Source organism: Protomyctophum bolini (assembly GCF_963924005.1).
Source record: "Protomyctophum bolini genome assembly, chromosome: 7".
NCBI classification, from domain to species: Eukaryota; Metazoa; Chordata; class Actinopteri; order Myctophiformes; family Myctophidae; genus Protomyctophum; species Protomyctophum bolini.
In genome coordinates this window covers 13,685,367-13,698,396 of record NC_137868.1, presented here as the reverse complement: position 1 = coordinate 13,698,396, position 13,030 = coordinate 13,685,367, and the positions used below count along the sequence as shown (strand labels likewise).

The following is a 13,030-nucleotide window of genomic DNA, read 5'->3' as shown; positions in this document are numbered from 1 at the left end:
CAGTGCCTTTGATCATGTTTGTCATGGTTTCTGTTCATTGCCATCATTTTAAAGGCAACATACAGTATTTATAACTAGCTGGACTATGGATTCACAATATCCCTCAGTCTACACTACTGTAGATGAGTGCGTATTTAACTGTGCAGTAATATTAGTTCCAATTGGGTCATATCGTTGAATACAGGGGTAGGCAACCATGTCCTTAAGATCGAGCGGAGGAAAATAAAAGTTTGAATTTGAAAACCCAAACAAAAACATCCATTCATATCGTTGTCGCCATTCAATCACGCTCAGGCTTGCTCCCTTGACTGTGAAGCCCAAGGAATCATATCAGGGCATCAGAGCACATTGGTGAGATTCCCTCTCTCCAGGATAAGTGTCTACATGCCTGTAGGCTATACGAGAAGCAGTGCGTAGCCAAGGCTGAGCGGATCACTGGACACTCACCACCCCAGCCCCAGCCTGGGGTGGTGGCAAGTTTCCACCTGTCAACCATCAGGCTGTTGAAAGACATGGTGACAGAGAGCTAAGCCCTTTCACCATGTGAGTCTTGGCAACATAGGCCATCACACAAGCATATCACTTCATGTGACGTCATCTAACTATAAATCACGTCTCTGTCTGTGTGCGTGCGTACGGTTGTAATGCACGTAACTCGAGAACCGTTTGCCCCACCGACTTCAAATTCGACACACAGTACACCGTTGTCCAGAAACACCACAAAAGGCTCTGGTCAGGCTCGGCCAGTGGGCCTAATGAGGCCAACTCCTCTCACCTGTGCAATTTCCAGCCTCTGCCTCAGCCAATTGATTGCCATGGTAACCCCACACCTGCCAATTGATTACTTAACCTGTCAACTTTTCACAGTCAGTTTGCACTCTTCAGACACAGGCAGACAGACAGATACAGAGATCTCCATGTGGGACATAGACAGACAGACAGTTAAAATGGGTGCTATGACAACGGGTATTGCATACTACAGAGATCTCCATATACAGTAAGGACACAAAAGGGACACAGACAGATAGTTAAAATGGGTGCTATGACAATGGGTATTATTAGGTTCCCAAGTTGCATCGTTCCCAAGAGCTCAAAATGAACTGAGTTAATTTATTTGTGAAAGTAATAAATCAATGCATGCTTAGATGACCCACCCTGTACATCCCATAATCCCATCCACTCTGCACTAGTCATCGCTCTGGTATCTGATGGAAATAAAAGCCCTATCTAGCCCTATCTGAGGAAAAAAGTCAGTTTATTGCCATAAAAGGCTGCACATTGCACAATTTAGGTAGCGGCTTACATAGTACGGGGTGAGAGACAGAGAGATATGGAGAGAGAGAGAGAGAGAGAGAGAGAGAGAGATAGAGAGTCACTTATTTTTCAGTTCCCACAAGAAAAGGGCATATTTGGGACATAATTTGAAGGGTGATTATTAATCATGATTAATTGTTTTTAAGTGATTAAGTGATTATTAAAATGTGCAATTGTTTGACAGCCCTAATATATAGGCTATGTACTGTATGCGACTATGAATATGCTATTGCTGCTGATATCTGCTGCTAGAGTTCTCTTACTTGCACAAGAGACTGTGATATTCAGCCTCTTCTACTTGGGTAAACACCCTATGAATATTTTATATTGTTTTCCTGTTATCTGACTTTTACTCTGTTTGTTTCTCTATTTTTATGGCTATTTTTTTTAACTGAAAATGGTTGGGAGCTTGTACAGAACACATTCCCCCCTGCTCTTTTACACCTGCAACCTGTGAAGTGAAAATAAACCTTAAGTTGAAGTTTGCCCCCCGACTGAACTTTCCCCGGAGTTAAAAAGTGTTTCCATAACAACGGCCGGCACCCCAGCCATGATGGGGCCCGCAACCACAAAGCTCTGATTTCCCCCCATTTCTCCTTCTATCATTACATTATTCACCAGCAAGCCCTGTGCAGCAATATAATAGTGAATATGAAGGACTTGATGGATGTTGTCATGAAGGTTGTTGCCTGTGAGAACTGCAACCATCAGCTACCAACCTGACGTTAATGGGCTGCCAGCTAGTTCCCGGGTTCCAATCCACACCACAGAAGCTGATGTGAAATTGGATTTCATCTTCATGTGATCTTTCTGCAAGAGTGAATTTTTCCCCATCGCTTTCTCATTATTATTTTTATTCATTATTATTATTATTTCTTTTTTTTTCACTGCTTGGATAATTTCCTCACTTTTATCTGTGCAATGTGCAATATATTTATTCTGTGGTGTTGGATTGACAAATAAACATAGTGATAACTAGTGTGAAACCATCTTCTTTTTTTCATAATGTTACATTTTAAAAACGTAGCTGGAATTTGATTTGTACATGAAAAATGAAGTGCTGTCATCAATATTTTAAAAGTTCCATTAATTATTTTTCCATTTTTGTTTTGACGTGCTTTTCTTTCTGAATCAAGGTCCTTACACGGCTTGACTGTTAATTTCAGACTATTGATTCACATTAATTTAACTGCTTCGAAGACAACTTACAAGACAATCAAGTTACACAGTATGACCCAAAACACTGTGTTTGAACTACTATTATTGCGACCGCATTTAATGTACTATGAAAACGTCCATTTCCCGTCAGTCAGTCACTTATTATCCCCATACATAGATGGTCTTGTGACATCACGTGACATCATCAGGGATGGAGATCCCTGATGTCTTAGTAAATGCGACCTGCTGTATATATATGGAGAAGATCCCTGATGTCATCTCTATATTGGCCAGCAACTCTACATCTGACCTCAATCCTCAAACCCTTAGATCTCCATAATTATATGGATAATTGGATATATGTCAGAACCTGTTCTGATCCATCCTTTCTCTTCGATGTCTCCCTTTTGACTGATACCTGTCCATTCAAACTCGAGGGGCTGTCCCAAACTTATTAGTGCAGCCGCGCCCAGCAGCCGGTAGATCTAACCAGCCTGGGAACAACAATTACAATTACATCTCGATCGTACCCAAATGAACGCCTGGTCTAATATCACCTCGATTGCTTAGTAGCCTAAAATTGTCCGGCAGCCGACAGGCTTCTTTTGTTTAAAGTGGGAAATTTCGTATCGTCTTTTTTATTGGCCTAAAATATTGTCTACGGTATATACATTCATGAATCCACTTGCTGACCAGCTGTCCGTATTGGGCAATTTTTTATAGGGGTTTCTTGTGACAAAATTGTCAAAAACGTCAAACTTTTCTTATGCTTTAAGTAGCATGCGACATGTCAAACTAGGGGGTTTTCATGATTCTGAATCCATTCCAAGCATTAGTTTTGCACAAAAAAACACTCCTTGGGCTAAAAACGGCCATAGACCTGCCATAGGATGTTAATGGTAGGGTCACAAGAAACCCCTATAAAAACATGCCGAATAAAGATAGCCGGTCAGCAAGTGGATTCATGAATACATATAGACAATATTTTAGGCCAAAATATCCCAGCCATCCACCTCGACTGCCGGACTAAAACAGCATTCTGGCTAATCTGGCTAGTCTTTTTGTGATCGTTGTAACTGTAAAATGCTTGAGGGAAAATAATGGCCATTTGGTCATGAAAGAATATATTTGATATACAGTATGTATATTTCAAAAAATATATTGTAGGCAGCCAACTGTGTCAAAATTCCAACAGCATAATTATGTTTCACAATGAGTCAATGAAATCTTTACTAATCTGTTTTGCATAATACTGATAAATTGTCCACTCTAAGGCGGGAATAAGTCCTAACCACTTGAAGGAGTTCAAGTATCTCAGGTCTTGCTCATGAGTGAAGGGGAGGATGGAGCGGTATGGAGCAGGAATCTTGAGCAGGACGAGTGGTATTGCATACTTCTACCACGCTCTTGTGACTAAAAGAGAGCTGAGATAAAAGCAGGCCCCTGAACTGCTGGGAAACGGTTAAGCTTAAGGCCAAAGCTGGAACTGCAGGTGGGCGAAGTACATGCACAAGAAACCACGTAGCAGACCAAGGAACAACTGAGGGTATTATATCTCCTCTCCATGCTGCTGGGTAAACCTCAGGATCGCCCAGTTAGAACTGACTATTGGTGCAAGGTTAAGAGCCTTAGCAGGACAAGGCAGGATGTGACGACCCGACTCTGGATGTGCAATATGAACATGGATGGATCGTAGTTTTGCATTGCCCAGTGCCTTTCATTAATATCACTTCACTCAGCTATGCAGAGGGTGGACCGGTGGAGGGTTAGGGTTCCCTTTTTCTGTACTTTAATTCACTTTAAAGCATTGTCTTCAGGCTTGCTCAGAAATATGCTGGAAACTGACAAAAAATACAGAGATTATTATGGTCTCAATTACAGATATGGTCCCTAGTACCTCTAACTACTGTGCCTGGGAGCTACAGACCAGTGTGCAAACTGTGAACTGCCTTCATTCATCGTTACATTTTTGTTCAGCATCTGTTGAATATTCGACAAATTTCCAATTAAAGCTCCCCATCCAAAGCCAGGGCACACTTTGGTTCAAACTGGTTCTTCTTGCTTCTAAACCTCATTCTTTATTAGGTTATTTAAGGCTATAACCACATTCTCTTCAAGAGAGAGACTTCAGACTTGGTAATTACTCTTCAGTCCACCCAAACTGACTTGCCGGTCTGTCATTTGTCTCCATCTGTAATAGTCTTGGCAAAGTTGGCACAAGAGCGAGAGCCTCTCGTGCGAACTTAAATCCAGCTTTTCAGAGAATTGTCTAAAAGTCGTAGAATCAAGGAAGGATATGTGAAGCAGAGAGACAGTTATTGAAACAAAGAGTGAAAAACAAGGGGGGAGTATCAAAGAGAGAGAATATGCGATCAAAGAACAGTGAACATGTTGCTAACATCTATTACTTACTCTCAAAGACTCAAAGTCTCATTATGCTACATAATATCCCTTGCTATCTCTTTTTTTATCTTCCTTTCACTGACGTTGCCTTTTGACTTTAATGTCATGAATAAACTTTCTTTTGCAGATATTTTATGTGGCAGATTAACAGCATTTAGCTGTGGACAAACTTGAAAGGATAAATTGGTCTGAAAAATGGAAGTGGCCACTATCACAACACAACACTACTAATAAAGTTTATTGGAACTGTTCAGTAAAATATTAATTAAAATAAAATAACCAACTAAGGAGTTTGTTTCAGGATTGGTGAGGGTAGTATGGCAATTTGCTAAAATTATACCAACTAGTAAGTAAAGGGCGGCGGTGGATCAGGGGTAGAGTGGCTGGATGGTAACCGCAAGGTTGCCAGTTCGAACCCGGGCTCCCCCAGAGTTAGTGTCAAAGTGTCCTTGAGCAAGACACTGAACGCCTAAATGCTCCTGATGTGCTGGTTGGTGCCTTGCATGGTTTCCGCCGCCATCTCTATGTGTGTGTGTGTGTGTGTGTGTGTGTGTGTGTGTGTGTGTGTGTGTGTGTGTGGGTGAATTTAATGCACAATCTATGTAAAGCGCCTTGGATATAAAGCGCTATATAAAATGCACCATTTACCATTCAAGTAAGAGTAAGAGCATAACTAGGCTACTAATGTCACAGAAATCTAAGGTTTACAAGTTAAAACAAAATGATGAGCATAACGCTCTTATGAAGTCTGCCATAGCTGATTGTTGTTCCTGTACGGTCTTACTGACAGTAAAGGTGACATTTTGGTACCAAGTCCAATTCCAAAACATGTTATTTGCTATTCAACAAACCTCATATGAAAATTTGAAAAATAGTGAGGAGCGTTGGAGAAGAATACATACTCTGCAGTTTTCATCAGCTAAGCGTTCAGATAACATGAACATACAGTACAGGAAAACAGAGGGAGAGAAGTGTGTCAGTGTCCTCTTTAATTGAGAGAACTGCTATTTTCAGCCACACTGCAAAATCATGAGCATTCATTTGACTTTACTTTGACTGTGACGCTCAACTGTGATTCTCGGGTCCAATCAACACTCACAGAACATTACAGTGTAGATCATAACAAGGGAAAGCATGGAAGACATGGATTAGAGTAAAAATAGAGAGACGACGAAAGAAAAAGAAGGATTATAACGGAGTAGGATGGAGAGGGGGAGAGAGAAACAGTGCCAGATGCTTCCGTTGTCGCTGTGACGTTGTGCCTCTCTATGTGTGGCAGGAGGGACGTTCCATTGAATCGCAACATATTGACATGCTTCTGACAAGTAGGCTAACCGTGGATCCAATCTCACCGCATCTCTGTTTACTCATGGGGTTAAATTAAAGAACACAACATCCAATTTCATACCTGGCTTCCTCCACCACACTTCACAGTATGACGGTTACTCACTGACGATGCCTGCTCACACTGCGTGTGTGCGTGTGTGTGTGTGTGTGTGTGTGCGCGTCCCCCTCTCCCTCGCAGATGCTATGCTGCTGTTATACTGTGTATAGTAAACAGCATTGTGGCAAGGAGGAACGCCATACCAGATTCAAACCGAATGGAAATTAATTTGGTATTGGGATTTGTTTGGAGAAACTACTTCCCGCTTCCCTCATGCTTGAAGAACAAGTTATTTCTCAACAGCCGATAGTCGATGTTTTGGTGTTAAGGTGCACTGAACAGCGAATGGCTGTGCTGCATGGATTAAAGATGACGACAGGCTAAAAGAAACTGAGGATTAGACCAGACCATTCAGAACAACCTTTTGCCTTGATAACGCCATTCTTTCAATGGTTTGAAGAGTGTTCCAATATAAAGCACTAAGCCCTAAAAGTGTCTGGTTTAAAGTGGTTTTACAAGGGTGTTTTAGGTACAACATGGAGTGTCTAAAATCCCCTTAGCTGTTCTAAAACTAGCACATATACCTTTCATCAAATAAAGGCATATATAATTTGCTATAATTTATTGATAACAAATAATTATTTTCCCACCAAGCAATGTAGTTCCTATAAGCTACATTTAGCAGAGTGGTTGCCAAGCAACACACAGACGCAGCAACGTACAGATGCAGTGGAAAGCATATTTAAAGATTGGGGTGATTGTTAACATTTATCTGACTATTCTCAGCACACCCAGCAGGTCTGTAAGCAGTTATATGTAGTATAACATTATAGTCTAATAGTCTAACTTATTCTCTATATGCTGTCCATTTGTCATCCATGCTCAACCTTATTTAATTGCATTTTTATAGCGCTTTTCCAAGTGCTCAAAGCGCTTTACAATGGTTCATTCATTCATACACTCAAAGAATCATAATTCAGTAGTATTTTATAATGGCTTTGACCGCAACTCAACCACTCATAATCAAGAAGGAGAACTATCTGTTTCAAGATATCCAACGCTGTCAGATTGAGTAAAATAATGGTCATTTAAAAAGGAATTCAAGGTTAATCAACTCAAGTTCTAATCAAGCCTTTTGAAAGTATTCTAAATTGGGGGTGAATCAAATATGGCGAGTCCGTTACAAATGTATTGAATATAATACCAGCTGTATTGTGTTGTGTGTTGTGTTGTGTGTAATATGAGGTGAGGCGTAGCATATTATGGTTTGTGGAGAGCTCTTTAGAAAATATCTTCTCCAAATCCAAACTGGGACCTATTAAGAACAATGCTGCCATATTGCAGGTGTTGAAAGAAGCAAGGCGATCGAATATATCTGAGAGGTCTTGCATCACCGACTCAATAATCCTCATTCCCCAAGGATGCGATAAAGAACTCAGGTGTGCCAGACAGCGCCCATCCAGCCCTCATTAAGAACTGATCCGCCTTTTATTAAAAGATTTATCAAGAGGTTTCTCTGGAGCTCGGCAGCATGAGAACTGTCTCATATGGTTCTTTGTAAGAGACCTGAGGAACCTTCTGGGTATGCCTCCAATTATGTCTCCCACCAGACAGTGGTGGGTAGGATGGGAAAAGAGGAGACCTAGTGACAGGTACGTACTGTACGTGTTAGCTGAGACGCCTACAAGTGTGACTTCTGCAACCTTTTTGTGACAGCCTGGCAATTATAAATTGGTGATTATAAATATAATTTCACAAATTCTATGCTAAATTAATTGTATGACACTCACAAAAAGGGTGCTCAATGGAGCAACAATCTCCACCAGGAGGCACACCACAAGAATAATACTTACGGTAGACTGTCTAAAGAAGTTAAGTAAAACGGTGTGTCTCTCCCTCTCTCTGTCTCTCTGCGTGTACGGTGTGTGTGTGTAAGTATAAATACAGTAGGTGTTGGGCTTTAACTGTGCACAGTGCACACTGAACATGCACACGTGCGCATGTTAATGGTCTCTCTTGTTGACGCAATCTTAAAACATTTGACCAATGATCTCTACAGTGTACAGTTAATTCACCACAACAATGTCAACGAGATTCACAGGAATACATGCAGAGATGAACAACTATGGTAAGAGGGTCATAATAATCACCCAAAACCCAATACCCAAAAGTAACCACAACAACCCAAAAATGTTCCCAAATGCCCCCAAAATACCCAAAACAACCCCCAAAACAGCTCAAATAACACAAAGCAAAACAATCACAAAATACCCCCAAAAAGCCCAGGCCGAAAGCAACCCCAAAATACCCCAAACTACAGAAACATATTAGAGCTTGTGCTGCCCTTTCTTCTGATGCTGATTTACAGTCATGATAAATAATACCAATACATTTTTGTGGCGTTGTTGTTTTTTTACCGTCCAGGATGTCTGGGAGGGAATGATATTTTCCAGCCTTTGAATAAAGAAAGGTCAAAACCAGAAATTACCAGCTTAACGCAACCGTTGCTACATGCTTTATTTATAAAACAATAATGTTAATGAAGAATATTGTTTCTTGAAGTGTTCGGTTTTACAGTGCAGGAGTTCAGACCTTTGTGTGCATCAGACCTCTCAATAAATCATATTTCACATACCAAATGAAAATAAACAAATCTCTGTGTTGTCTTTTGATGCCCGTGGGCAGGTGCTGCCACTCACCAAACATGTTGCCAATATGTCCATTCCTTGTCAAAGGCCGCAGCTCGTTCTTGCCCCAGGCATAGAGCTTGTAGTTGTCCCAGGCAAACTTCATCATCTGCAACACAAACAGAGGGCAGACACACCGGTCATCAAGGCTGATAGAAAAACAACCTGCCCCCAGACCGAGACGTAATTAAACCAGAGTGGCCCTGGGCAATGTCAGTGATGGTTTATTGATCAAGACTGGATTAAGGACGAGCATGCAATTATCACACATAAAACACATTGCTAAACAATGGCATTGACACTTCTCCTGCAGCTGGCCACTGCAAAATTAAAGTTTTGAATGATGTCACAGGATGAAACGCAAGATAAATAGATTATAAAGCATCTGAGGAAGGAAAAGCATTCTGAAGTGAAATCGATCTCCTCTCCATGATGTGAGTTGATAAAGTGAAGAGAGAAGAAAACTGTTTGCCGCAGTGACATGGGGTAAATTATGAACGAGAAAAAAAGGGATTTTTATAATTTCAGCTAGAAGGGACATAATTGATCAATGCTGCCTGGAGCAACAGACTTATAATTATCTTAGATGAACATGGGGGAAGTTGATTGATATTAATCGAATACATTTGTGAATTCCATGCAAATGTCACAGAAATTAGCATTCAATCCAAAGCTTGCCAATGTTTTTTTCTTCCACTTTTGCAGAGTGATTACTGATTATGCAGTATACAGCTAGTATTACTTCATATGCCCATTAATTTCAGAAAGGGCATAACTGTACATCTTATGAAGGCTCAATGCTCACTGATGCTTGGTTTGTAACAAAACAACTTGTTGTCAATGGTCTACTTGAAAGCTGGTATAAAAGTGTGGCTTGTATGTTTCGTTATGAAAATCTTTAAAACAGGTGGTGGCTAAGGTGCATAAACTGACATGGACAAAATGATTGTGTTTAGCTTTGTACTGTTGAGCTGTGTGAGTTTTACAGTGTCATTTCAGTCATCAATACCGTATGAGACTCCCAGGGGTCCTGAGGAGTCTGGGACTCTTAGTCAACATACAGTAAATAACATAACATTACCACTGACAAGGCTGTAGCAGAATATTACAGAAAAACACGCCTGGCTGAAACATCTACAATACAGCCTGTTTTCACTCTAAAACAACCCACATTCTCCATATCAGATGGATCATGGCACTGGCTGTGATCCCAAAGACCTTGCAGGTGAGCATAAATAGAGGTCAGAAAACTGAAATCACTGAAAGCAATTAATGTGGACGTTCCTGGGTATTTTATGACTGAGTAATCCATGGTTATCTACAGTAACATATAATTAAGGGAATGTCTGTCTGTCTGTCTGTCTACATGTCGCTACTCCTCACTGGCTGCACCAATGGCTCTGAATTTCCACACAGACATTGACCATTACAATTATGGCGGGCGTAACGAGGCCGTTTTTTCTATTTAACAAATTTGTTTGTTAGCGTCTTTCAACAACTCTTAACTCCAGCACTGAAGTTTTCGCCATCACTGCGCATGCGCACTGTTGACAACTGTAAATGAGTCCGTTTGATGAGGGCTACGTGCACAGAAAAATGACATACCAAAAATCTCCATCGTTGCCAAAGATTTATTTCTTCAAAGGTTTCCAAAAATTAAGGTTCAAAATAATTTAGCAGGAAAATATTTTTCACAAAATGAAAATATAACTTCCAAATAAAATGAAAATAACAAACTTAAATGACATGCTTAAATTCAAGCACCCAGTCTGGACATTACCAGTCCTAACACTGTCCTAGGGCAGAGGTTCCCGCATTGTGCCCGCCCCCTTCCCTTCCCATGTCTCACCATGGACTGACTACATCAATTCAAACTCAGGCCTCTGACTAGTGGCCCATACCATCTGTCTAGACACAGGTTTCCTTAAGGGAGTTCCAGAACGCACCCAGGGTGCCGGCCCGATTGCGTCCGAAACAGTTGAGAAATGACTGTGAGTTACTGTGTGGGGGTCCCTCTACTGTACCTTCTACTGTACTGTCACTGTACTATACTGGCACACCCGAAATCACCATACAGTATATACAGTTAATATGTGTGTGTACGTGCGTGGTGGAAAAAAAACGTGCTCTTTTCACCCAGCCACACACATAGCTCCGTAAGGGAGTGGTTGCACCACTCAAAAATACACAAAAATGGCAAAGGTATGACCACGGCAAAGGTATGACCACGGATGTGGTCTAAAAGTGTGAAAATGTATTTTTCATTTCACTGGGTCTTTAACCCATTCTGGGCGGGAAACCCTTTTGGTGTTTCAAGGATTATGTTATACTTTAGCCATTGAAAAATAGCAGATCTACAAGCTCATGCAGGTATGCTATTTTTGAAAAATCGTGAAATTGTGGCACAAATCAATTCTTTCAGAGTGATATGGGCTCAGATCCATGCCAATATTATCTGTGTGTTCGTAAAAGAAAATGCGTAAAAAAACAATCCGTAAAAGAAAAATGCGTAAAAAAACAATCCGTAAAAGAAAAATGCGTAAAAAAACAATCTGTAAAAGAAAAATGCGTAAAAAAACAATCTGTAAAAGAAAAATGCGTAAAAGTTACAGATGCTTTTTTTGGTTCCCCAGTGATATCACTGCCAAAATTCACATGACGGCTGAGAGCCAATCACTTACGAACAGAAAAAAAGACAACCTAAATTACGAATGCTTTTTTTGGTTCCCCAGTGATATCACTGCCAAAAATCACATGACGGCTGAGAGCCAATCACGTGAGGCCTTTTCCTCTACCCAATCAAAAAGCTCCATAAGTCTGCCTGGCAACTGAGGTTGCCATGTTTGTCTGGGGCTACGTTATAAGTATAAGTATAAGTATAAGTTTATGAGTTACAAGTTTAGCTATATTATATCCATATCTTGTCTTAAAACAACCACTCAATGGCATTATTGACTAATTCATTATTTTATAATGATATATATATGATATATATATATATATATATATATATATATATATATATGATATATGATAGCAGCCTCATCATACTATCATCATCACATCATCATATCATATCATATCATATCATATCATATCATCATATCATATACTATATATATATATATATATACTATAATTAGTGAATCACTGCCTGCACCAATCGCTCCCACTTTTCACACGGGGGGGCAATATCGCACAACGGGCAAGGGCTAGTATAAAATAGTAATACATAACTTAAAAATATATATTTAATCTGGGACTGGGCTTTCCTGTCTATAGGTTTAGCTATATATCCATAATATCTTGAATTAAAACAACCAGTCAATTACACAAATTCGTTATTTTAGTAGCCTAAAATAAATAAAATAAATTCAGCTATATATCCAATATCCATATGATATTAAAACAATCAGCAAATAGGCTATATCCTAATTTCTGCACACAGGCATCATTATTTTCGTTCTGACGATTAAGTAAGGCATTGTATAATTTCACCACAGGGAGACGCTGTACGTCTTGCTCACTGTCTCATGCACACACCACCCGCACCCCCCCCCCCCTGCCTGAAACAGGATGTGACGTTCTCCCTCAGCTGCTGTCGGTTTGTGTAGCCTAATTTGTTTGTTCCAAGCCACTCTATGGGGAGAAGCCTTTAGCCGCGAGCGAGCATGGTTCCTGACTAGATAGGTGAAGACTTCTTCTTCTTTGGCGATTTTTATCATACTAGATTGGAACGCCCATAAACGTCACATCCTGTTTCAGGCAGGGGGGGGGGGTGCGGGTGGTGTGTGCATGAGACAGTGAGCAAGACGTACAGCGTCTCCCTGTGGTGAAATTATACAATGCCTTACTTAATCGTCAGAACGAAAATAATGATGCCTGTGTGCAGAAATTAGGATATAGCCTATTTGCCGATTGTTTTAATATCATATGGATATTGGATATATAGCTGAATTTATTTTATTTATTTTAGGCTACTAAAATAACGAATTTGTGTAATTGACTGGTTGTTTTAATTCAAGATATTATGGATATATAGCTAAACCTATAGACAGGAAAGCCCAGTCCCAGATTAAATATA

At 40.2% G+C, this 13,030-nt stretch overlaps 1 protein-coding gene across 2 annotated transcripts in view; it reads right to left on the bottom strand.

The window, feature by feature from the left end:
• LOC308319015 (mannosyl-oligosaccharide 1,2-alpha-mannosidase IA) overlaps window positions 1–13,030 on the bottom strand; it is a 220,087-nt gene that overhangs the window by 106,972 nt on the left and 100,085 nt on the right. For both annotated transcript variants that reach the window (XM_080768811.1, XM_080768810.1), the window contains exon 2: window positions 8,959–9,055. In XM_080768811.1, the coding sequence (XP_080624937.1) occupies window positions 8,959–9,055 (97 nt within the window). The remainder of the gene's footprint in view (window positions 1–8,958; window positions 9,056–13,030) is intronic.